General features: G+C 37.2%; 2 protein-coding genes across 4 annotated transcripts; one reads left to right on the forward strand and one right to left on the reverse strand.

Moving 5' to 3' along the window:
- The first annotated feature begins 607 nt into the window (after positions 1-607).
- On the forward strand, positions 608-26,042 carry LOC115977603 (disease resistance protein RPS2-like). 3 transcript variants are annotated; one of them, XM_031099544.1, is made up of 10 exons: positions 608-796; positions 980-1,059; positions 1,664-1,789; positions 1,963-2,022; positions 5,707-5,795; positions 5,925-6,051; positions 6,460-6,585; positions 6,728-6,784; positions 22,325-25,333; positions 25,714-26,042. In XM_031099544.1, exon 9 carries the CDS (start codon positions 22,327-22,329, stop codon positions 25,312-25,314), a length of 2,988 nt encoding a protein of 995 aa, XP_030955404.1. In that variant the 5' UTR covers positions 608-796; positions 980-1,059; positions 1,664-1,789; positions 1,963-2,022; positions 5,707-5,795; positions 5,925-6,051; positions 6,460-6,585; positions 6,728-6,784; positions 22,325-22,326; the 3' UTR covers positions 25,315-25,333; positions 25,714-26,042. The 3 variants fall into 3 exon arrangements, with proteins under 3 accessions (XP_030955404.1, XP_030955405.1, XP_030955406.1); XM_031099545.1 differs by having other exon boundaries at positions 5,969-6,051; XM_031099546.1 differs by having other exon boundaries at positions 5,717-5,795.
- On the reverse strand, positions 12,481-13,155 carry LOC115974080. Its single transcript, XM_031094297.1, has 2 exons — positions 12,970-13,155; positions 12,481-12,786 (listed from the first exon to the last, which is right to left on the reverse strand). The coding sequence occupies exons 1-2, from the start codon at positions 13,153-13,155 to the stop codon at positions 12,481-12,483; spliced, it is 492 nt and encodes a 163-aa protein (XP_030950157.1).

The raw sequence follows: 26,042 nt of genomic DNA on the forward strand, positions 1-26,042 counted from the left end.
TAATTTAGGACACATGGCGCAAAAAGTTTTTCTCTGTTTCACCTACTATATATATATATATATATAGATATATAGATTAGATTAGTTAACTTGTTCCTTAAGATTATTTAACTTTGAATAATATATTTTAGATTATATGTATTATTAATTTTTTTATTGACTAAAAAAGATTTATTTGTGATTATTTATTTGCATATTTGTTCTCTTATTCATATTTAAAGAAATGCACCAAAAAGTTTTTGCTCAAGTTTAACTTTTATTTATTTATTTATGCAATTTGTTAGAAGACTCCGAATATATAGTTACTTTGTAATGTGCTAAGATATAATGCATACAAGCATATACATGGATTAAAAATCCAAAAAAAAAAAAAAAAAAGAGGGAGAATTTTTTTTTTTTTTTTTTTAAATTTTTGCTTGGACAGTATGGCAAAGAGATGTGCAAAGTAAGTAATAGCAAATTAATAGGAAAAAAGAAAAAGAAAAAAAAGAAGAACGAAAAAGGGAAATGATTTTTTTAATTTTATTATTACAGTATAATTTATAGAGGAGGGAATTGAAGAAAAGCAATGGTAGGGTTGGAAAAAAAGTGCGTGACAACTGAAACGGCATTCCCGGATTGACCCGATCCACAATTATGATTGCTAGTTGCAGCCATACATTGGAGTAAGTAATATAAAATGAGATTTGGGTTGCTCACTTTATCTTTACTTTGAGGTCAACGCTAGTTAATCGCCATCTCCCTGTGAGTGGTTACTTCGAGCTGCTGTACTGAATACTCTGTTAAAGCCTTAAAGGTTAGTCTTCTTATCTATCTGTTATCTGTACAGTTCTGACTCCACTCCTATTTAAGGTTAGCTAGCTGAAATGGTTTCTTAACGCTGTATTACAAACTTGGGAAATTCAATTCTGATTTTATTTTCTTTGGGATTATATAAGTAAAATTAAATTTGGTTGCTCACCTTTTCATTTCTTTCAAGTCAACGCTTGGTTGTGGGGGAGCTGGAAGTTCAATATCTTCTTCACTGCTGCGAGGTCCAGATCGCTATTTCTATTAAAGGTTAGTCTTCTTATCCATGTATAATAGTCTCTCATAAATGGTTAGATTAGTCTTCTCATCCATCTGTAGTAATAGTATGTACTCATTAATGGTGAAGTTACCCCTTTGGAGTTTGGAAGGAAGTGCTTGAGTTTGTTGCACAGTATTTAAAGTAGCTTCTTTTTGATTGGGAAAATGATTAGACTGTATATTGATGATTTCTGATCTAAGAAATTTTAGTGGAAATGGAAAGAAAAGAGAGTAGAATAATTTATATGTTTTGGTACTGTGCTTTCAGGTGCCACACTGGTACGACACAGACTTTATTTGGTCTGCCGAACTGGTGTCATACCCGTGTATCTGCTCTGTCATGTTATAATTTTTCAGAAATTGCTTGTGTTGCCATGACTTACCCGTGTCCGTGTTCGTGTCTATACTTTCTAAATTCCACTATATAAAAATAAGAGTTTTCAACATAGTTATATGGCCTGAACAAACCCTAGCCCAATACGCTGAATTTCCCAATTGATTTAGAAAACGAGGTCTTTTTTTGTCTGTTTTTTTCCCCCCAAACTTGATTTGGGTTATATTTTGATAAATTAATAGTTTTTATTTATCTAAGCAGGTTCTCCCTAAAGGTTAGTGGAGAATGGCAACTATTTAATATCAGAGGAGAACGAAAGGAAGAAAAAAGGATATAGACAATTGTTAAAGAAGTCTAGTTCAAGTAAAGCTACAAGAACAAATGGAGGTGTGTATTCTCCTTGATATTGTAGATTCAAAACTACTTAGTTATAATGCCCTTGTGGAGGAAAATGTTGTTGATTCATAGCATGATAGTATACATGTTTTATTTTATTTATTTCTTTCTGAAGCATTATCCAAATGTCTTACAGTTGCTTATGAATGTTAATATTGATGCAGAACCATTAAAGTTGCACACAAAGGAAGTCAGAAATTCTATGAGTGGCGGGTGGTGGGGAGGTATTTCTCAACCCAAAACACAATTTACAAAGACTAATTTCTTCATTCAATTATCAATAGCTATCTTTACAATGACACAAAGACTAATTAATGATGACAACATCATAACTATCTAACTACACCTAAGCAAGTGTGTAATTGAGGAGGGAAAAGGGGGTTGGTGCACTAGAGCTAGTAGAAGGGCTCATGGTTGTGGGTTATGGCGGAGTATTAGTGAAGGGTGGGATACTTTTGCTAAGCATTTCTCTTTTGTGGTGGGGGATGGTTCTCGTATTCTTTTTTGGCATGATAAGTGGACTAGGGGTGTTTCTCTTAAAATTCTTTATCCTCAGTAATTTTGTGCTCAGCTAACAAGGAGGCTTGTATTTCTGAAGTGTTAAGCCCTCTAGTGGGTGATAATGACAGAGTGTAGAGTTTAAAATTTTATAGGGAATTCAATGATTGGGAGTTAGCGACTTCCTACTCCCTACTTCATTTCATCCAAACCTGAATTCCTAGGGGTGGAGGGTGTGACAGGCTTTGTTGGGATCTTAATGGAAGTGGGAAATTCGATATTCGGTCTTTTTATCATAAGATTTGAAATGCAGCTCCTTCCACTTTCCCTTGGAAGGGCATTTGGAAAGCTAAGGTTCCTAAAAGAGTGGCTTTTTTCACGTGGACAGTAGCTCATGGTCAGATTATTACCTTGGATAACCTTAATCTTCGTGGTTGCCTTTTGGCGAAACGTTGTTTGTATGTGCTGTTGTAATGCGAAATTTGTGGATCACCTGTTTCTTTTTTGTCCGATAGCTCATTCTTTGTGGATGTATATGCTTCGGCTGTTTGGGATCGATTGGATCATGCCAGGTTCAGTTGTGGACTTATTATTTTGTTGGTATAATTGGCTTGGGAAGCATAGTTCTAATATTTGGAATTTGGTTCTAGGCTATTTATTGTGGACCATTTGGACCGAACGGAATCGGCGGTCTTTTGAGGATGAGGGGAAAACTGTGGTTCAGTTATTAGAGCTTTGCCAACAGACCCTCTTTGATTGGTCTCATTGTTGGGGTTTCTCGGATTGTTCTACCCTTATGGATTTTCTTTCGTCTATTAGAATAGATTATGGGTTGCTTCTGTCTTTATGTTCCTTTTTCCTTTGTTCACTATCGTGAACTCCTTGTATTTTTCTTGCTTTTCTTTTATTAATAATATTCTCTTCTTACTTATAAAAAAAAAAGTGTGTAATTGAATTAGTAACATGTTAAAATAATCACAAACTATATCTAACACGACATTCAGTCCACTAACCAACTTATAAATCAATTAAGAATATGCCTAATTGTTTGATTACATGTCATAAAGATAGGAGTTGGAACTTGTTCACTTGGCTTCCTCAAGACATTACTCAGCCATATGAATTTTCTTACTTCAAATGCTTTGCATCAGATGTATGTAACTTGTTTGTGGGAGCTTATGGTTGTTAACATGGTCCTTCATCACAAAATCAACCCTATTTGGGTGGTTTGTTGTCCATATTTCACCTAAACGAGTTACAAATACCAAAACCCCACGAGGGTGGTTTGGGCATTCAAAAACTTAGTTCTTTTAATCAAGTCCTATCAGAAAAGTAGCTTTGGAGTTTTGTAGTGGAAAATAATCATCTTTGGAGAAGAGTCATTTTGGTGAAATATGGAGAAGAACGGGGAGGATGGACAATGAAGCAGATTAAGGGACCTTATGGTGTTAGTTTTTGGAAGAGTATAAGTGGGGGATGAGATTCCTTCAACTTCTTAAATTTGATGTACAAGAAGGATCTAGAGTGAGGTTTTCGACAAATATCTAGAACGGGTTAAAATTTTTTTCCTAGATTTGTATGCCTTAGTTGTTGACAGGGAAGCTTCAGTAGCTTCTTACCTAGTCAACCCATCCAAGGGTGAGGTTAGGCATTGGAATCCTCCATTTGTTCAGCCTTTTCAAGATTGAGAACTAGAATCAATGATAAATTTTTTTTTAGTTGATCTATAAGCGCTTGCCTTCATCTCTTAGTGGAGATGGAGTTTTATGGATACCCACAAAGAGTGGGATATTTAAGGTTTGTTCCTATTATAATGCCTTTAGGGGTTTCACATTCCACTCTTTTCCATGGAAGAGGATTTAGGGTGCTAGGGTCCCTCGAAAGGTAGCCTGTGTTTTGTGTGGACTACAGTTTTAGGAAAAAATTTGTTGATTGATATTCTCCATAAGCAGCACTTATTGATAAGTTGATTAATGTTGTCCATGTAAAAGGAGTGGGGAATCAATTAATCATTTTCCGTTCCATTTCTTTTTTACAACAAATATTTGGTCATTTGTTTTTGCATTGTTTGGGACAGTTTGGGAGATGCCAAAATCTGTGATTGAGATCTTGGAAGGTTGGCAAGGATGATTCCATTGCCATAGCAAGCCACAACTGTTATGTCAAATCTTTGGCGTGAAGTGAACATGAGGATTTTTTTATGGTGCTGAGTAATCTAATTTTGTATTCAAATAGGTTTTTTTTTTTTTTTTTTTTTTTTTAAGTCCTTGTATGATTAGATGACTGCCCTAGGTACCACCCCCTTGTTGTATTTCGTTAATTTTGTAGATTTGTCTTTGTGATTGATTTGTATGTACCCTCCCTTTTCTTTTCTAATTATTATTAAAAAAAAAAAAAACAAATAACTCTTATTAAGGTTTGAAGAAGTCCCAGTTCTATTACAAATTAGGAATAAGTATTAATCATCTATTTATATGGATGTAATGTTTTCTAATCAAAAGAGGAGAATAACTTTCAAAAGTTATGAAACTAAATTTGAGGATTGTGTGATATAATCTTCTATGAGGCGTGATGCAAGGAAATGCTAGGTGTCATGCTTAGAAAAAAATTCTTATGTATGTATCAAAAAAAATCAAGAGAAAAGGGAGTATATCTAAGTTTTGCATCTAAACTTTGTCTAATACTCTGGACAATTAGTTAAGATATTCAATTCTTTGAAAAAGATTTTTTTTTTTTTTTTTTTTTTTTTTTTGGGGAGCAGAAAAACACAACTGCCTTTTATTTTCATAGCAATAAGATCTATAACAAAAAAAATCATGGAGATCAGGAGAAACAGACTTCATTCAAACTAATACAAGAAAAGCAAGTCTCACTTTCTTGGCTAAGGCATGAGCTAATGCATTGCCTTGCTGAAAAGTATGAGAGAAAGTTAAGCTCTGTAAAGAGCTAGCAGAAAATAAAGTTTTTCTAACAAGGTAACCAAAAGAAGAGTGTAGCAGGTTCTTATGGTGGAGAGCGTTGTTTAAAAAGAAAATGCTACTTTACCAAACAACTGTAAATGATATGATTTTACTCATTTTAGATTAGATTACCAACATTTTTTGCCAAATATTCAGTTTTTGCAAAAAAAAAAAATTACTGAAAATTCTCTTTCTAAAGTTATTTTGTTATGTAACCCTTTTTGGAATTCGAGTTTGCTAAACTCGAAAACTCAAATTCTAGGCAGAGGCTGCATAATAAAATAACTTCGAATATAGGCCTTTCAATAATTTTTTTTGCAAAACTGAATATTTGGGGGAAAAAAAGCCTAGATTACCGGATTGATCTGATCCGTAATTATAAATTCAAGCACCCGCTTTAGTTTCCATTTCCAAAAGAAGCTCACTGCTCACTTTTTCTTTTGTTTGAAGTTAATGCTAGGTACTGCGACCCAAAAGTTCAAGAACTCTGATCTTCATGTGGATGGTTGCTTCGAGCTGCTATACTGATTCTATGAAAGGTTAGTCCTCCAATCCATCTGTACTTCTATTATCTCATTAATGGTGATGCTTGTGCTTTTGGAAGGAAGTGCTTGACTTGATTACAATCTTGGGTTTCAATTCTGATTTTATTTTCTTTGGGATTATAGAAGTAAAATAAAATTCAGGAGGTCACTTTTTCTTTTCTTTGAAGTCAACGCTTGGTAGCTGAAAGGTCCTGATAATTTCCACGGTGGTGATTTCTTAATTAGAGCTGCAATTCTGATTCTAGTAAAGGTAAGTCTTCCTATCTATCTTTTGTATTCTCTCGTTAATGGTGAAGTTATGCCTTTGGAAGGAATTGCTTGAGCCTGTTACACACTGATTATATGCCTTATTTTTGGAAAAAGACTAGACTGTATGTTGAAATTTCTGATCTAAGCAATATCATTGTTAGTGGAAACACAGAGAAAAGAGAGCACAATCAGCATAGAGATTTATGTGGTTTGGTAGTGTGCCTACATCATCGGGAGTGAGTGGCTAAGAATTCCACTATAAAACTAAGGGTTAACAATGTATTTATGCTGCCCAAATACATTAAATTTCCCCACGGATATATACTACACAGTCTTTTTTTTTTTTCCTTTCAAACTTGAGTTGGATTATATTTTGATAATTAATAGTTTTTTTTATTTATCTAAGCAGGTTCTCCCAAAAGATTAGTGGAGAATGGCAAAGATTCAATATTCAAAGGAGAACAAAAGAAAGAAAAAGGATATAGACGATTGTTAAAAAAGTCTAGTTCAAGCAAAGCTACAAGAGCAAATGGAGGTGTGTATTCTTTTCAATAATGTAGATTAGTTAAGATGATCTTGTGGAGGAAGATGTTGTTGATTGATTCATAACATGATAATATTTTATATGTTTTACAATTGCTGCAATGAAGGTTTTATGAATGTTGATATTGATGCAGAAACATCAAAGTTGCAGGCAAACGAAGACAGAATTTCAATAATTGGTGGGTGGGGAGGTATTTCTCAACCTAAAACACAAGTTGTAAAGCCTAATTTCTGTATTTAATTATCTAAAGTTATCTTTACAATGGCATAGCAATTAGCAGGGCTCTTTAGACAACTAAGAGTTAGTTATGATGACAACATGTCAGCATAACTAACTAACTACTCCTAAGCACATCTAGTTGAATTAGTCGCATGTTAAAATAATCCCTAACTATATCTAGTACTTGTATTCCACATGTCTAACCAACTTCTAAATCAGTTAAAAACATGCCTAAAATATTTGATCGCATACTCAGCCATATGAATATGCTTGCATTAAATGCTTTGCCTTGGATATTTGTAACTTGTTTTCATTGTGGAAGCTTATGTTTCTATCATGGTCCTTCATCACAAAATCAACTCCATGAGGGTGGTTTACAAATACCCAAACCCCAGGAGGGTGGTTTGGGTATTCAAAAAATTGGTTCTTTTAATCAGGCTCTATTAAGAAAGTAACTTTGGAGTTTCATAGTGGAACAGAATCATCATTGGAGAGGGGTCATTTAGGTGAAATATGGAGCAGAATGGGATCAATGGACAACGAAGCAGATTAAGGGACCTTATGGTGTTATTTTGTGGAAAAGTATGAGTGGGGAAATGGGATTCCATCAACTACTTAAAATTTGATGGACGAGAAGGATCTAGAGTGAGGTTTTGGACAAATATCTAGAGTGGATTAAAGATTTGTTCCCAGATTTGTATGCCTTAGCTATTGATAGGGAAGCTTCAGTAACCTCTTATCTAGCCAACCCATCTGAGGGTGAGGTTAGGCATTGGAATCCTTCTATAAACACTTGCCTTCATCTCATGGTGGAGATTTGAGTTTTGTGGCTGCCAAAAAAGAGTTGGATATTTGAGGTTCATTCCTATTATAATGCCCTTGGGGGTTTCACGTGCCACTCTTTTCCAAGGAAGAGGATTTGGGGCGCTAGGGTCCCTTGAAAGGCAGAGGGTGTTTTTTTTTTGGTAGACTGGAGTTGTAGGGAAAATTTTGACAATTGATAATCTCCGTAAGAGGCACTTTGATGTAGGACAACCTAGGCTTCCCACCTAGATTAGTCCTACTGTAAAACCTTAGGCTTCCCACCTAAGGTGTTTGGAATCACCACCAAACAAATCAATGCAAATAATCTCAATAATGATAATAATAGTCTGTAAAATACAAAAGGAACCATTTGGAGCTTTAAATACAACTTCCAGGAATCATAATGATAAAGATAAACTCTCTTAAACAAATCGTAAACAATCTCAAATACTAATACGATAATCCTAACAATATCAAATACTAATCCAATACTAAAGATAAACCCAAATAAAGATAACATAAATGATAAAGATAATCTCCACAGATGTGCCATCATGTGGTGTCCGCACCAACTCCCTTGGGGTGGGAGAAACTCGACCCCATCAAGTAAAGCTCATAAGGATCAAGTAACATCAGAATAAACTCCATCAAGCCACAAGCTTATTGGATCAGCATGGCGCCTCTGTCGACGCTCATATGTGCGGGTGATAGGAGGTAGAGATGAGGTGGTAGCAAGTGTATCCAAGTAAGCCTCCAAAAGAGTGGGATCAAGCTGCTGCAACTCCTCTCTGGTGATCCATGTACAGTCAAAATCAGGCCGTCCTTGCCAGCGAACCAAGAAGCGCTGAACTATTCCATCCCTAGTGAAAAGAGACTGCTCATCCAAAATAACATCAATAATATCTTTATGTGCCTTTTGGAAACAAGATGGTGTAGGGCTAGGGACAGGGTTAGCCAAAGAAGAAGAGAGAGGATCATCAAAAGGGTCATAGGGAATAACTGCTGGACCTTTAAAAGCAAGTAAATCAACAATATTAAAAGTAGAACTAATACCGTAATCTGAAGGTATATCAATCACATAAGCATTAGGTCCAAGTTTCTTTAATACCTTGAATGGGCCAGCACTGCGGGCCTGCAATTTCTTAACGGTTCCTGAAGGATACCGTTCAGGCCTGATACGAATCATAACATAATCTCCTACATCAAAGTCTAAATGACGTCAATGTAAATCAGCCTAAGTCTTATACTTAAGATTACTAGCAAGAATTCATTTTTTTTTTTGATAAATAAGAAAGATGTATATTCAAGAAACTACCCCATGAAAACTAAGGTAGGGCAAAGAGTACAGAGAAAGAAACAAAAAGAAGAAGAAAAAGACTAGAAAACAAACGGAAAACAACAAAGAGCTAATTACAAAGAAGAGAACTAAGGAACAAAGGGAGAGAGTCACTAGAGGTGAGTCCCCAAGCCCTAGACCAATCAAAGAGAACCACAAAAATAAGCAAGCAATTGGTCATTGGATTTGTCCATGTCCTCAAAAGTCTGCCAATTTCACTCCCTCCAAATACACCACATAAGGCACATCGGAGCTAAATTCCAAATGCTAGAGGAGTGCTTTCCAAACCAATTCCACTAACTGAAAAGCATATCTGCAACCGATCTAGGCAAGACCCAAGAAATCCCAAAGGATCTAAACACCAAGCTCCACAACTGATAAGCTTTTTCACAATGGAGAAGCAAATGATTCACCGTCTCCCCATTACAACGACACATAACGCACCAGTCAACAAAATCAAAGCCTCTACTACGCAGAATGTCTCCTGTAAGAATCTTCTCCCAAGTTGCAGTCCAAACAAAGAAAGAGACGCGCGTAGGAGCCTTAACCTTCCAAATACCTTTCCAAGGAAAGATAATAGGCAAGGGGCTTCGAAGCCTATCGTAGAACGAGCGTATGTTAAAATCTCCTTTCTTCGACAATTTCCATATCATACGGTCACCTTGTTCAGATTGAGGTAAGCTAGAAGCCAAGGTGTGAAGGAAATCATCCACATCTCCCATCTCCCAATCATTAGGATCCCTAAGTAAAAGAACCTTCCAGCTTCTTCGTGCCTTGGTCCCCAACCGTTCGAGAGACGAGGCCATAGAAGCCTCTCTATTAGTGGCAATCCCATACACTACCGGGAAGGATAGGTGGAGTGGTAAGTCCCCACACCACTGATCTGTCCAAAACTTCACTCTATTCCCCTCCCCTACCTCAAACCGGATATATTTGCTAAAAACCTCCCAACCTTTTCAGATACTTCTCCATAAACCACATCCATGAACACCCCTACCTAGCTTAGAAGACCACCCCCCCCACTCTTCCCCAAACTTCGAAGCTACGACCCTCCTCCAAAGACGAGTCTCCTCAACCCCAAACCGCCATAACCATTTTCCTAATAAGGCTCTATTAAAAGTAGTTAACTTCCTTATCCCCAAACCTCCATTAGCCTTAGGAGCACACACCTTATCCCACCCCACCAAATGAATCTTTGAATCCCCCCACGTGAAGTCCCTCTGGATCTTCTCAATCTTATTAGCCACATGCGAGGGGATAGTAAAAAGAGATAAATAGTAAGTAGGAAGACTAGAGAGCGTACTCTTAAGAAGCGTTAGTCTACCTCCTTTTGACAAATACAACTTCTTCCACCCGGCCAACTTCCTATTAATTTTCTCCAAGATAGGATTCCAAATAGAAGGGGACTTATGGGAAGCCCCCAACGGCATACCAAGATAGGTCATAGGCAAAGACCCAATCCGACAACCAAGAATCTCTGCCAAGGTGTGAACATTATTAACCTCCCCTATTGGAACCATCTCACTCTTCAAGGCATTAACCTTCAAACCTGTCACAGCCTGAAAACAAAGGAGAAGCATCCGCACATGAAGGATCTGCTCTATTTCCGCATCACAGAACAGGATAGTATCATCCGCAAATAGAAGATGCGAGACACATTCCCCTTCACCCCGTCTCCCAACAGCCTTAAAACCCCTGATCAAGCCAGCACCTTCAACTTTTTTCAACATCCTGCTTAAGACCTCCATCATGACCAAAAACAACATTGGAGAAAGTGGGTCTCCTTGTCTCAATCCTCTCGAACTCCCAAAAAAATCAGCTGGAGTCCCATTAATCAAAATAGAAAACTGGACAGTAGAAATACAAGTGCGAATCCATCTACACCACTTCTCCCCAAAGCCCATTCTCTTCAAAAGATCTAGAAGGGCCTCCCAATTCACATGATCGTAAGCTTTCTCAATGTCTAGCTTACAAATCACCCCCGGGATCTTACTCTTTACTCGACTGTCAACACACTCATTGGCAATAAGAACTGAGTCAAGAATCTGTCTACCTCCCACAAAACTATTCTGAGACTCAGAAATCAATTGATCTAAAACCCGTTTCAAACGATTAGCCAAAACCTTAGACAAGATCTTGTACAAGCTCCCCACCAAGCTAATAGGCCTGAAATCTCGAATATTAGAAGTATCATTCTTCTTAGGAATAAGGGCTAAAAAGGTAGCGTTCAAAGATTTCTCAAACTTACTATGATGATAGAACTCCTCAAAAATTGCTAGAACATCACTTTCCACCACTCTCCAACAATGATGGAAAAAAGCTATAGAAAAGCCATCTGGACCTGGAGCTTTATCTCCAGCCAACTCATTAACAGCTAGAAGAATCTCCTCCTTTTCAAATCTCCTTTCAAGCCAACCCCTCTCCGACCCATCTATCTGATCAAACTCCAAATCTTCCACAAAAGGCCTCCACTCCTCTGTCTCTTGATACAAATTTTTATAAAAGTTTACTACTTGGGCAACCACCTCGGATTCCTCCTCATAAATCACCCCATCCACCTCCAAAAAACTAAGATGATTAAACCTTCTACGGGAATTAGCCACCTTATGGAAGAATTTAGTATTATTATCTCCTTCCTCAATCCATAGCATCCTTGATTTCTGTCTCCAAGAAATTTCCTCCAAGGAGAGAAGTTTCTCAACTTCAGATCTCACCGCAACTCTCTCACATGTCTCAGCATCAGAGAGGCCAAACTCCCCTTCCTTGGCATCTAATAACTTCAAAGCCTCTAATAGTTGAGTCTGTTTGCAACTAGCAAGAATTCATTTGCTGATCTCTTTATGCAACTCATGCATGTGACTAGCAAACTCTACTGCAGACACAAAAACCCTATCATGTGAGGACATTGGGAGAAGGTCTAAAGGTCTCCTTGGTGTATAACCATGAACAACTTCAAATGGGCTCATACCTATGGACCTATTGACTGAGTTATTGTAAGCAAATTGGGCTACAGGAAGTATAGATTCCCAAGTCTAACCATTTTCACCTATGAGACACCTTAAAAGATTTCCTAAACTCCTATTGACAACCTCAGTTTGACCATCAGTTTGAGGATGGTATGTTGTGGAGAATTTCAACTTTGTTCCCATCATGTGCCAAAGGGTCTTCCAAAAATAGCTCATGAATTTAACATCCCTATCTGAAACAATTGATTTAGGCAACCCATACAACTTAACAATCTCATCAAAGAAAATCTTGGCTACCTTGGATGCATTAGAAGTCTTAGAGAATGGAAGAAAGTGAGCCATCTTAGAGAACTGGTCTACCACTACAATGATGGAATCGAACTTCCTAAGGGTACGGGGAAGACCTAGTATAAAGTCCATGCTAATATCCTCCCAAGGACGGTATGGAACTGGTAAAGGAGTGTAAAGGCTAGTATTTTGCTTGCAATGCTTAGCCAGTTGACATTGATGACATTGACCAATTATCTTGGCAACATCCCTCTTAAGACTTGGCCAATAGAACTACCTCTCTACCTCTTCAATTGTCTTATCACGTCCAAAATGTCCTGAAAGTCCTCCCGCATGCACTTCCCAAACCAAAAAGTCTCTAACTGATGTGCGGGGGATACAAAGCTTATTGGCTTTAAACAAGTAGCCATCTCGGAGGATAAAATCATCAACAGCCTGAAGATGCTCAGTCTTAAGTGTAGTGTACACTTCTCCAAAATTTGGGCAAAATTCATACTCCTTTTGCAACTTCTCAAACCCTATGACTTTTGTGCTCATCACAGAAAGTAAGGTGACTCGGCGACTTAAAGCGTCAGCTACCTTATTCTCAACACCAGATTTATGTCTCAAAACAAAAGAGAATCTTTGCAAAAACTCAACCTAAGGGACATGTCGAGCATTTAATTTCTTTTGGGAATTGATGTGGCAGATAGCATCATGATCCGAATAAATGACAAACTCATGGGGTGTCAAATAATGGCTCCAATATCTTAAAGCTTGTACCACAAAATAGAGTTCTTTGTCATATGTTGAATACTTCTTCTTAGCCTCATTTAATTTCTCACTAAAGTAAGCTATAGGGTGACAATCTTGGCTAAGAACTCCTCCTATGCCTACACCAAACGCATCACATTCCACTTCAAAGACCTTATCAAAGTCTGGTAGGCGCATCACCGGTGCTTCTGTCATCTTCTTCTTGATTTCTTGAAATGCTTTACTGGCAACATTTGATCATTGGAATTCGCCTTGCTTCATACAATCAATGATTGGTGCCATGATTGTACTAAATCCACGTATGAAGTGGCGATAGAAAGTTGCAAGCTCATGAAAACTGCGAACCTTATGAATGTTCTTGGGTTTGGGCCAATCCACTATGGCCTTGACCTTTTGTGGGTCAGCAGAAACTCCTTTAGATGAAACCACAAAACCTAAGAAAATGACACTATTAGTGAAGAAAGAGCATTTCTTTAGGTTGGCATACAAGTTTTCTCTCCTCAAAGTGGAACAAACTTGTTTAAGATGGTCCAATTGTTGCTCTTTTGAGTTACTATAAATGAGGATCTCATCAAAGTACACTACCACAAATTTGCCCATGAAAGGCCTTAGTACTTGTGTCATCATTCTCATAAAAGTACTAGGAGCATTTGATAAACCAAAGGGCATCACAAGCCACTCATATAGACTATCCTTTGTCTTAAAAGCAGTCTTCCATTCATCACCTGGGCGGATCCTAATTTGGTGGTACCCACTTTTCAAATCAATCTTTGAAAAGATTGTGGCTTCTAACATCATATCAAACATATTATCTAACCTAGGGATAGGAAAACGATACTTCATAGTAATCTTATTGATTGCGCGACTATCCACGCATATTTTCCAGGATCCATCTTTCTTTGGGGTCAAGAGCACAGGGACTGCACATGGGCTTAAGCTTTCATGCACAAATCCTTTGTGCAAGAGCTCATCCACTTGTCTAACCATCTCATCATGTTGAGGAGGGCTCATTCTATAGTGGGGCAAATTTGGGAGTGCTGCTCCCGGGACAAGATCTATGGCATGTTGAATATCACGCATAGGAGGCAATTGATTTGGGAGCTCCTTAGGAAAAACATCTTGGAACTCTTGAAGCACTGACCGTACTTCTTTTCTTGGTTCTTCAAAGTTATCTAGTGCAATTTCCTTAACAACCAAAGCAAAGATGATGGAGTCTTGATTGACAGCCCTTTCAAGTTCTTTTGGACTAATGAGGTTCATACTTTGCTTTTTGGGCTCTTCTTTAGCCTTACTTGCACTAACAAACTTAGTTTTGACTGGGTTAAGCTTAATCCTTTGTCCATTGTGCATGAAGGAATAAGAGTTCGAGTGACCATAAAGAGTGACTTCTAAATCATAGAGCCATGGTCGTCCTAAAATTATGTGTCCTACATCCATTGGAATCACATCACATGAAATCTGAGCCTTGTATGAGAGGATATGAATAGGAACAAGACACCTATCCTTGATGGTGATAGATGAATCATCTACCCAAGAAACCTTATAGGGCTTAGGATGGGCAACTAACTTCAAACCTAGGAGGGAGACAAGTTTAGAAGAAACTACATTAATGCAACTTCCACTGTCAATGATAACCTTCCAATTTGTGGTTCCACACTTAATAAAGGTTTGGAAGATAGTATTTCTTTTCCAATCATCACTTTCTTCGAACTGTGCTAGAGCACACCTAACAACACTCATTACAGGAGTATCAAGACTACCTTCATTGAGGTTATCAAAAGATGGTAGGGCTCTAATGCAAGCTAATTGGGTGGGATCATCCTCTCCTATTTCTACAATGTCTTCAATGTTAGGCTCATAGACTACTTCTTCTACCTCTTTCTCTCCATCCAATTCTTCAATCAACAAAGTCTTATTAGGACATTGGGCAGCCATATGACCAAAGCCTTGACACTTAAAGCACTGGATTCTAGAATTTGGCCTAAATGTCTCTCTAACCACACGCTTCCCTTTGTCTTCTGGGCGTAAGGGCCTATTGTTCGGATTGGGTTTAGTTTGAGAACCTTGTTGGTATCTACCCTGAGGATTTTCTTCTATGTGTAAGGGTCTGTTGTTGAGATAAGGCCTATTTTGGGTACCTTGGAGGTATCTACCTTGGGGACCATCAAAATTGTTGCGAGGCAACATGCGATTGTCAAATCTCCTTCCACCTTGGGGCCTAGGGATCAACTCTAAATCTTGCACTAAGGTATAAGCATCATCAAGAGTTGAGATCTGTCGAGCTACCAATTCTCTTTGAAGATCATAATTGAGACCTTTCCTAAATCTACTCAAGGTAGTTGGCTCATCCTCAGCTGCATTGCTACGTATCCTGTACTCTTCAAATTGTTCTACGTACTCAGTAGCAGACCTATTGTCTTAACTCAAATCATGCCATTGATCCAACAAGTTTCCTTGAAGAGAGACTAGGAAGTACTTTTCATTGAGCTTGGCCTTCATTTCTTCCCAAAGAGTTATGGGTGGTTGGCGGGTCCTATGGAGGTGGTTGACAACACTATCCCAATGGAGTTTTGCTCTTTCTACGAGTTTCATTTTGGCAAACCTAACCTTTCTATCCTCAGACAGGTCATACCACTCAAAAAAATGCTCCATCTCTTGCACCCAATCATTGTAAACCTGAGGGTTCCTAACACCACCGAAGGTAGGGGCCTCTACTTTGATATGCTTAGCGGAGTTGTCTTCATTATCTCTATGGTTTTGCCTAGGGTGAGGGCCATGCCTATTATTGTTTCTTCCATTATGTGCATTTTCCCCGTCATACCTAGCCTCTAAGTGTCCTAGACGGGCAGTAAGCTCTGCTATGGCTTGTCTTAATTCATCTTGGGGAGGAGGATCCATGTTTAGGCAGGATTGTGGACTAGACTGGGATTCAAACTAGACTCTGATTTGGAATTAGACTGTTCTTCAGAACTAGTTACTAGACGACTACTACACAAATGCATGCAAAGAGATCAACAAACTAATTCTAGCAAGTGAATAGTAAGGATAATACTCAAGTTAAATTATATGTGAAGAGAAGTCATGAATTCCACAGTTTGCTGCATTCAAACAGTACTAGCTTCAACAAGAATTAAATTAAAAGGACCTAATTATGACAATGTGATTGGGCTAGTTCAACCACTAATACTGAGAAGTAATTACTTTAAAGGATTTTTTTTTTTTTTAGGGTTTTTTTTTGTTTTTGTTTTTTTTTTTTTTGGCTAAAATAAAATGCTGAAAGAAAATAAACCAGCAGCTAAGATAACAAAGTCATGTGGAAGTTTAAGCAAAACAAAGGACAAAGGCAGTAGCATGTGACTGAGATAAAGTTGAGGCACATAGTAGACATATAGATATTAAATTTGAAAGTACATTTCAATTCATTAAGATAGGAAAGTTCACACCTTGGATGGGCTGACTTAACAACCTGGGCTTCACTGGACAGTGGGTCACACTACTAACAATGGTGAAAGTGGGCTTGTGGTTCCTCACATGTAGTGAACGTGGAGCCTTCCTAAGAATTCTGCCTGCTTCGTGGACCTGACTTGACCTTTTTTTTTTGAAATACAATAAAGAAAGACCAAAATATAAAACTAAAACCTACTAGTGCCAAATAGTAGCACGTCAAACTGAAACATTACACACGGAAGCTAAAGAAACGAGAAGCAGAGGAAAACTAAAAAGAGAAGGAATCGGCGCTCGCAAGAGTCATCGGCGAAGAGGTAGCGTGTCTCATCGACGTTCACTATCGGTGGTGCGCGATGGTAGGGATCGGAGTTGGTGAGTCAAATCGTGGGAGCGATGGTGACGGCGTGTCGGCGGCGGCTGTTGGTGATGATTTTGGCAGCGGGTTGTGTGATGTCGTCATTCCGCTGGGGGGATCAGTGGTTTGGTGTTGGCTCTCAACTCTCTTCTGTCTCTGTCTCTGATCTCGTGGATTGAAGTTGTGAATTTGAATTTTTTTTTTTTTTTTTTTTGGTGGTGGTCCTAAAGTCGGGCACGAATGGGGGTTACGGGTTTGGAGGGAGTAGTGGGTTTCTCTGTTGGTTTTGGGATGAAGAATTCGTGTGGCTAAAGGGGGTATATGGTTCGGGCTGGTTCTGGCTCTGGTTTGCAGATCTCGTGAGGTAAGAAATTAGGTTGTGTTGGTTTGCAAATCTCGTGGGGTAAGTATTTGAGTAATGGCATGTTTGGTGGTTGAGTTGTTTTCTGACGGTGAGTGTGGCTGTGGGTTGTCAGTTGTGATTTTGGTTGCTGAAAGGGGAGATCGGGTTAGGCTCTGATACCAAGTTGATGTAGGACAACCTAGGTTCCACCTAGATTAGTCCTACTGTAAAACCTTAGGCTTCCCACCTAAGGTGTTTGTAATCACCACCAAACAAATCAATGCAAATAATCTCAATAATGATAATAATAGTCTGTAAAATACAAAAGGAACCATTTGGAGCTTTATATACAGCTTCCAGGAATCATAATGATAAAGATAAACTCTCCTAAACAAATCGTAAACAATCTCAAATACTAATACGATAATCCTAACAATCTCAAATACTAATCCAATACTAAAGATAAACCCAAATAAAGATAACATAAATGATAAAGATAATCTCCACAGATGTGGCATCATGTGGTGTCCACACCACACTTATTGATGGTTAATTGGTGTTGTATGTGTAAACAGAGTGGGGAATCAATTTATCATTTGCCACTCCATTGCTCTTTACAACAAATATTTGGTCATTTATTTTTGCATTGTTGTGGGATAGTTTGGGTGATACCAAAATCTAAGTTTGAGCTCTTGGAATGTCGAAAGGGATGATTCCATTGCCATGTTAAGCCACACCTGTTATGTGGAATCTTTGGGGTGAAAGAAACATGAGGACTTTTGATGGTGTTGAGCAATCTAATTTTGTAATTAAAGAGTTTCTTTTAAGTCCTTGTATGATTAGATGACTGCCTTAGGTACCTTCCCCCATTGTCTTTTGTTAATTTTGTAGATTTTTTATCTTTGTGATTGTGCTCTTTGGAAAGGGATTTGTATTTGAGATTTGTGTTATATACCCTTCTTTGAGGTGCTATGGGAGGAAATGCTAGGTTTCATGCTTGGAATTTTTTTTTCTCTTTATCCATCCTTAAATTTTCAACAACTTGAAACCTTGCAAATGCATATTGATAATGATTTTGTCACCTAGGAAACTCTTAAACTATGAAGCACAGACGCGGCACCAGAGGTGCCGCACCCGCGTCGGACGCGGCAACGCACGAGGGACGCCACTGCCCGCGTGTCCGGCCACTTCATGCCACGTGGCTTTTTTGTTTTTTCAGCCGACGCGTCTCCGACTCGGGCCGATTCGCGCTGAATTGGGCTGTATTGGCCATATCAGCTGAAACCGCCGAAATTCAAAAAAAAAAAAAAAAAAAAAGGCACAGAACGCACCATTTGAGCCAAATATTAAACCCTACTAAAGACCCACTTCACACAAACATAGTAAACTTAGCTCTCTGCCTCTCTCTCATTCCGTCTCACTCGTCTCTCACTCTCTCTGTGCTTTGATCTCTGCCTCTGTCTCTGCTTGCTGTGACTCCGTGAGACACTCATCCTGAGTTAGCCATATTACTTGTGGGTTTTATTTAATTTGTGATCATCATGTTTTAATTATTATCTACTATTGCTCTTAAATTTGGTATATGTTTGTATAATGTGAAAAAGTATGCTTAGCAATATATTAAAAATATAAATAAAAATATTTTTAATAATTTTTTAATTGCCGAGTCCCATCGCACCCGCACCCACCTTTTTCAAAAGTTGCCGAGTCCCACACCCGCACCCGCACCTGAGTCCCGAAACGCACCCGTGCTACTTAGCTCTTCTATCAAATACTTCAAACCCTGAACCAAATAACCTGCAAAGTGCAAACATCCAAAAATTCTGCCATTCCTTTTTCCTCATTAGAAACCCTATATTCTTCACAATAACCTAAACCTAATGCTTAAAAATTCTAGCTGTCTAGAACTTCTAAATTTGATTAGGCTTGTTCATTCAATTACAAAGACTAATTTCTTCATTCAATTATTAATAGCTATCTTTACAATGCCACAAAGTCTAAGTTATGATGACATCATCATAACTAATTAACTACACCTAAGCAAGTGCGTAATTGAATTAGTTACATGTTAAAATAATCACAAACTATATCTAACAAAACATTTATTCCACGTGTCTAACCAACTTATAAATCAATCAAGAATATGCCTAATTGTTTGATCACATGTCATAAAGATAGGAGTTGGAACTTGTTCACTTGGCTTCCTCAAGACATTACTTAGCCATATGAATTTTCTTGCTTCAAATGCTTTGCATCAGATGTATGTAACTCATTTTCATTGTGGGAGCTTATGGTTTTTATCATGGTCCTTCATCACAAAATCAACCCTATTTGGGTGGTTTGTTGTCCATATTTCACCTAAACGAGTTACAAATACCAAAACCCCACAAGGGTGGTTTGGGTATTCAAAAACTTAGTTCTTTTAATCAAGTCCTATCAGGAAAGTAGCTTTGGAGTTTTTTAGTGGAAAATAATCATCTTTGGAGAAGAGCCATTTAGATGAAATATGGAGAACAACGGGGAGGATGGACAATGAAGCGGATTAAGGGACTTTATGGTGTTAGTTCATGGAAGAGTATAAGTGGGGGATGAGATTCCTTCAACTTCTTAAAATTTGACGTACAAGAAGGATCTAGAGTGAGGTTTTGGACATCTAGAGCAGGTTCAAGATTTTTTCCCAGATTTGTATGCCTTAGTTGTTGACAGGGAAGCTTCAGTAGCTTCTTACCTAGCCAACCCATCCAAGGGTGAGGTTAGGCGTTGGGATCCTCCGTTTGTTCAGCCTTTTCAAGATTGAGAACTAAAATCAGTGATAAATTTTTTTGAGTTGCTCTATAAGTGCTTGCCTCCATCTCTCAGTGGAGATTGAGTTTTATGGATTCCAACAAAGAGTGGGATATTTAAGATTTGTTCCTATTATAATGCCTTTAGGGGTTTCACATGCCACTCTTTTCCATGGAAGAGCATTCAGGGTGTTAGGGTCCCTTGAAAGGCAGTGTGTTTTGTGTGAACTACAGTTTTAGGAAAAATTTTGTCAATTGTTAATCTCCATAGGCAGCACTTATTGATAATTTGATTAGTGTTGTCCGGTTAAAAGGAGTGGGGAATCAATTAATCTTTTTCTGTTCCATTTCTTTTTTATAACAAATATTTGGTCATTTGTTTCTGCATTGTTTGGGGCAGTTTGGGTGATGCCAAAATCTGTGATTGAGTTCTTGGAAGGTTGGCAAGGATGATTCCATTCCCTAGCAAGTCACAATTGTTATGTGAAATCTTTGGCGTGAATTAAACATGAGGATTTTTTTATGGTGCTGAGTAATCTAATTTTGTAATCAAATAGGCTTTTTTTTTTTTTTTTTTTTTTTTGAGTTCTTGTATGATTAGATGACTGCCTTAGGTACCATCCCCTTGTTGTCTTTCATTAATTTTGTAGATTTGTCTTTGTAATTTTACTCTTTGGAAAGGGATTTGTGACCCTCCCTTTTCTTTCTAATTATTAAAAAAAAAAAAAAAAAAAAAAAAAAACTCTTATTAAGTTTTGAAGAAGTCCAAGTTCGATTAGAAATTAGGAATAGGTATTAATAATCTATGCATATGGATGTAATATTTTCCAAATCAAAAGAGGAGAATAAATTTTCAAAAGTTATGAAGCTAAATTTGAGGTTTTTGTGATATAATCTTCTATGAGGTGTGATGCGAGGATTTTCTCAAAAAAAAAAAAAAAAAAGGTGTGATGCAAGGAAATGCTAGGTGACATGCTTAGAATTATTATTATTTTTTTTCCTGTCTTTAAATTTTCAACAATTTGAAACCTTGCACTGGGTTACTATTCACAGTCCTGTAATACCAACCTAAACCTTAGGTTTTACTCGTTAGAAATCCTATATTCCTTACAATTGTCAAGCCTTTTTTCACTAAATTCTAACCCTAATTCTTAAAAAATTCTAAATTTAATTTGGCATGTTCCCCCTTTGTCTTTCGTCATTTTGGGCAGGCTGGATTTGTTGCTGATTGAGGTCTTCTTTGAGAGGCTATTCTTTTTTGCTGCAGCTCTTGTTAATCATGGGTGTTTTTTTGAAGCACAATAAAGAAAAATCAATTAACAACATAGCATGGCTAAAGTAGTGGATGTGGCACATTCCACATAGATTGCTACCTCTATATGTGAAAATTTTCATGAAAAGTGGCTGTATCCCCTAACACCACCCTCTGTATCGGTAATTATTGTTTCACACTCCCAAATATGAAATGTTTCTCAAATGTTCACACTTTCACACCAGATGTCCACATTTACCACATGATATAAAAAAAAATGTGGACACAATGTGAAAGAGTGTGGATGCAGTTGGATGTGAAACAAGCAAAGCCCCTTTCTATAATAACCTATGTTACTCTTTCTTTTAAAAAAAAAAAAAAAAAAAAAAAAGGCTTATGTTAGAATAGATTAATTTTGCCATGGTGACCTGATGTCATAATCATAAAGTGACATATTGGTATGATATATATTTCTAAAGTTGGGTTATTTTGATGTACATACCAACTTGATATGGAAATCATATGTGCTTGACCAAATTGAATCCACAAGAAAAAAGGGTTTAAATGTTATTACCATTTTATATTTAAAACAATAACACAAATAAATTATGACTGTTTTAATTTTAGATTTTCGAAAAGAAAATTACAAAAAAGGGTCATAAGCCCATGAATGAATAAATCTTCATTGATTAAAAATTCTCCTCAAGATGGTTTAGCTATGTTTAGAGGAAAGCAATTAATGCACTAATGAGAAACAGTGAGTTAATTTAGGTGGAATGAAAAAAGGTAGAGGAATACCAAATTAATAGAAATTGTAAAAAATGACATATCAATTAAGGAAGTAATTGAAAGTATGACTTCATATTGAATAGAAATGGCAAAAAAGAACACTTGTGGCTGACTCTAACAAGTTTGTTGAGGATCCATAGTTGACCCCAAATTTGGGATTAAGGTTTGGTTGTTGTTGATTAAAAATAAGCTCCATGTCTAAAGACCATTCATGAGATTGTGAAAACTATGCTTTAATTTTTGTAATTTAACCATGTTTGCGCCTTTTGACTAATAAAATCCTTTTTTGTGTGGTTATATATTATACTTATTACTTCTCTAAACTGAAAATTCATTCTTCACTTTGCATTTAGAGTTTTTGTTAATGTTTAAAATTTTTTATTGTTGTGACACAGATATGTGGGGGGCAGCAGCTTCTGGTATGGGTTCAGCTGCAGCTTCTGCTGTGGGTACTGCAGCAGGGGATGAGACCTACAAATATGCAAAAGAGATTATCAATAACCTGAGTTGCAAAGTTGATAACGAAGCTGATTATGATCTAGAATACAACTATGAAAGGTTAATAGAGCAAGCAAAGAAGCTGTATGCCTGCAGGGATGATATATTGGCTCAAGCAAAGACAAAGCTGGCCACTCAAGTATATGAAGCCTGGATTTCTAGGGTCACGAAGAGTGAAGAAGAGGTGCGAGATCTAGAAACCAAGTACAAGAAAGAAAAAGGCAAAAAAAGGACATGGAGTCGACGTTTGATTGGGTCAAGCGAGTCACGCACAGATCTTAGCCAAAGCATGGCAGAGAAGTGCAAGAAACTGCATAATCTTTGGGTAGAGGGAAAGTCTGAGGTAGGAATAGTGGTTGAGAAATTGCCAGAGCGTGTGATAATTATGCATGGACCCAAATCAGAAGACAAGATATTTCTTGACTCAACTGTTGAAAAAATACTGGGCCATCTGAGGGATAAAAATGTAAAAAGATTTGGACTTTGGGGAATGTCAGGAATTGGGAAAACAACCATAATGCAGAGCTTAAATAACAATGAAGATACTGCTAAAATGTTTGATATTGTTATTTGGGTAACTGTATCAAAGGATTGGAATTTAGAAAAATTGCAACAAAAAATTGCTGATCGGTTAAAATTGAATATGGAAGGCATCACTGACCCTAATGAAATTGCCCAACTAATATGTAGAGACTTGAAAGGCAAAAGGTGTCTACTTCTTTTGGATGAAGTTCAGGAAGTTCTTGAGCTGCCTCTGATAGGAATGTGTGAAAGTGAAAAGGATAGCAAGGTGGTAGTGGCAACTAGAAATTATCATGTTTGTTGTGATATGGAAACTGATTGGGAAATTAATGTGCAACGATTGTCTGAAGCTGATGCATGGAAAATGTTCAAGGTAAAGGCGGGTCGAAATGTAAATCTTCCAGGTATTGAACCGATAGCCAAGCTAGTTGTCAGTGAATGTGCTGGTTTGCCGCTATTGATAGACAAAGTAGCAAGTATGTTTAGAAGAAAGGATAACTTTCACCTGTGGAGTGATGGATTAAGAAGTTTGCGGAGATGGCCAAGTATCAAAATCCAAGGCATCGATGAATTGATTGAGTACTTGAAGTTTTGTTATGAAGATTTAGATGATGAGGTTAAAAAGGTTTGCTTTCTATATGGTGCAATATATCCTGAAGACTGTGAGATATATATAGATTATCTGTTGGAATGTTGGAGAGCTGAAGGTTTCATTCATGATACATGTGAGTTTAGAGTTGCACGTGACAAAGGGCATTCCATATTGGAGGAACTTATCAGTGTTTCTTTACTAGAGAAGAGTGCAAAGATGAATCATGTAAGGATGAACAAAGTAATACGAAATATGGCCCTTAACATTTCTTCCCGAAGTTGTAATTTAAAGATTTTGGTGAAACCCCGTGAAGGGTTGCAAGAGGCCCCCAATGAGGTAGAATGGCAACAAGCAAATCGAATCTCCTTGATGGATAATAAATTGTGCACTTTACCGGAAATGCCAGATTGCAATGAGCTTTCAACATTGTTATTACAGAGAAATCAAGACCTAATAGTGATTCCTGAGTCATTCTTTGGATGCATGCAAAATCTACGGGTTTTAGATTTACATGGCACTGGAATTACATCATTACCATCATCAATATCTTGCTTGAAGTGTCTCAAAGCATTATATCTGCATTCTTGCAGCTGTTTAATGGAACTCCGTTACTTAGAAGGACTTGAGCATCTCGAGGTGCTTGATATTCGAGACACTAGCCTTAATCATTTTCCAATTCAGATTGGACGTTTGAATCAGTTGAAGTGTTTACGTATGTCATTGTCGAATTTTGGCATTAGGCATTCAAGTAATGTAGAATATTGTCGAAATGTCTTTTCAAGTCTTCTTTTACTAGAAGAACTACTAATAGATGTGGATCCAAATAATCAAAGTTGGGAGGTGACTATAAAGGCTATTTCTGAGGGAGTGGCTAAATTGATGCATTTGACTTCACTATCAATTTGCTTCCCTACTGTGGATTGTCTTAAGAGTTTTATCTCAACGAGTCAATTGTGGAAGGATTTCCGCTTCACATTTCAATTTTCTGTTGGTTATCATGACACGACTCATTATAAAATTCTTGATTGCTTCGAATATCAAATTAGGAAATGTTTGAAGTTTGCAAATGGTGAAGGTGTAGATCCAATAATTTCTGACGTTCTTTTAGAAACTGATGCATTTGAATTGATTGGCCACAAGGGAACTTCAAGACTATCAGATTTTGGAATCGAAAGTATCAACAAGATGCGAGGTTGTTTGATTGAAGGATGCAATGAAATTGAAATGATTGTTGATGGTAACAGAGTAAAGAGAAGTGCGTTAATATGCTTGGAAAAGATGTTTATAAATAATGTTCCAAACTTAAAAAGCATTTGGGAAGGTCCTGTACATAATGGAAGCCTATCACAACTAACAACTTTAACTTTATGCAAATGTTTGAAGTTGAAGAAGATATTCTCCGGTGGCATGATTAAACAACTCTCTCAACTTCAACATTTGAAAGTTGAAGATTGTCCTGAAATTGAAGAGATAATTGCAGAGTCTGAAAATAATGGCTTGAAACCTGACGCACTTCCAAGATTAAAGATGCTAGAACTTTCTAATCTTCCAAGGGTAAAAAGCATTTGGACAAGTGACTCGTTGAAATGGCCATCTTTAGAGAAGATTAAGATCTCCATGTGCCAGATGTTGACAAAATTGCCCTTCAACAGTGAGAATGCAATCAACTTGAGATGTATTGAAGCCCATCAGACATGGTGGAGTGCATTGGCATGCCAAGATGATGCTATTGAACAAAGATTAAAGTCTTTATGGTTTCAATCTCCTTCATAGAGGTTCTTCTCTATATGAGGTAATGGTAGAAATGTCTACTCCTTTAAATTTTCATTTTCTTTATTTTTCAAGATATCTTATGAATGTGTGTGATTGTTTAGCATTTGTGATTACATGAATGTTGGATTCAAACATTCCTCATATTTGGTCATGATTATCTTAAATCTTTAATGAAAACTTTTGAACATTTAAGTTATACCATATAAGATATCAACCTTGCTTCACTTCAGTTTTGGGTAGCCAAACCTGCCGTACATAGGTGTTTCATGAATTTCTGTTGATTTGTGAATTATAGAAATTCTTGTTGCTATATAGAAAATATTGCTTCCAAAAAGCATTTTAGAAATTTCTTGTACATACTAGAAGCCTAGCTCAACTAATAGCTTTAACTTTACGCAGATGTTTGAAGTCGAAGATATTCTCCTATGATTGAATAGCTCTTTCAACTTCAACACTTGAGACTAGAGTTGAACAATGACTTCAAATCAAAGAGATACTTTTGGTTGGAATTTGGAAATGCATTTGGATTGATGACTGATTGAAGTGGCTATATTTAGAGTGTAATACGATATTTATGTGTTGACAAATAGCCCTTCAAGAATGAGAACGTAGTTAATATGAGACATATTGAAGGCCATTAATCATGGTGTAGTTCATTGTCATGGCAAGAAGATGCTATTGAGCAGAAATTATGATATATATGCATCTTCAACTGGTGCATTTGGTTT

The sequence above is a fragment of the Quercus lobata genome, chromosome 2 (genome assembly GCF_001633185.2).
Source record: "Quercus lobata isolate SW786 chromosome 2, ValleyOak3.0 Primary Assembly, whole genome shotgun sequence".
NCBI classification, from domain to species: Eukaryota; Viridiplantae; Streptophyta; class Magnoliopsida; order Fagales; family Fagaceae; genus Quercus; species Quercus lobata.

Bases quoted from the DNA above. Each gene is read 5' to 3' on its own strand.
- LOC115977603 (XM_031099544.1), top strand. From the start codon at position 22,327: ATGTGGGGGGCAGCAGCTTCTGGTATGGGTTCAGCTGCAGCTTCTGCT.
- LOC115974080 (XM_031094297.1), bottom strand. From the start codon at position 13,155: ATGACAGAAGCACCGGTGATGCGCCTACCAGACTTTGATAAGGTCTTT. The intron at 12,787-12,969 runs GTACAAGCTTTA...GTTGAGAATAAG, and splicing joins ACAAAGAACTCTATTTTGTG to GTAGCTGACGCTTTAAGTCG.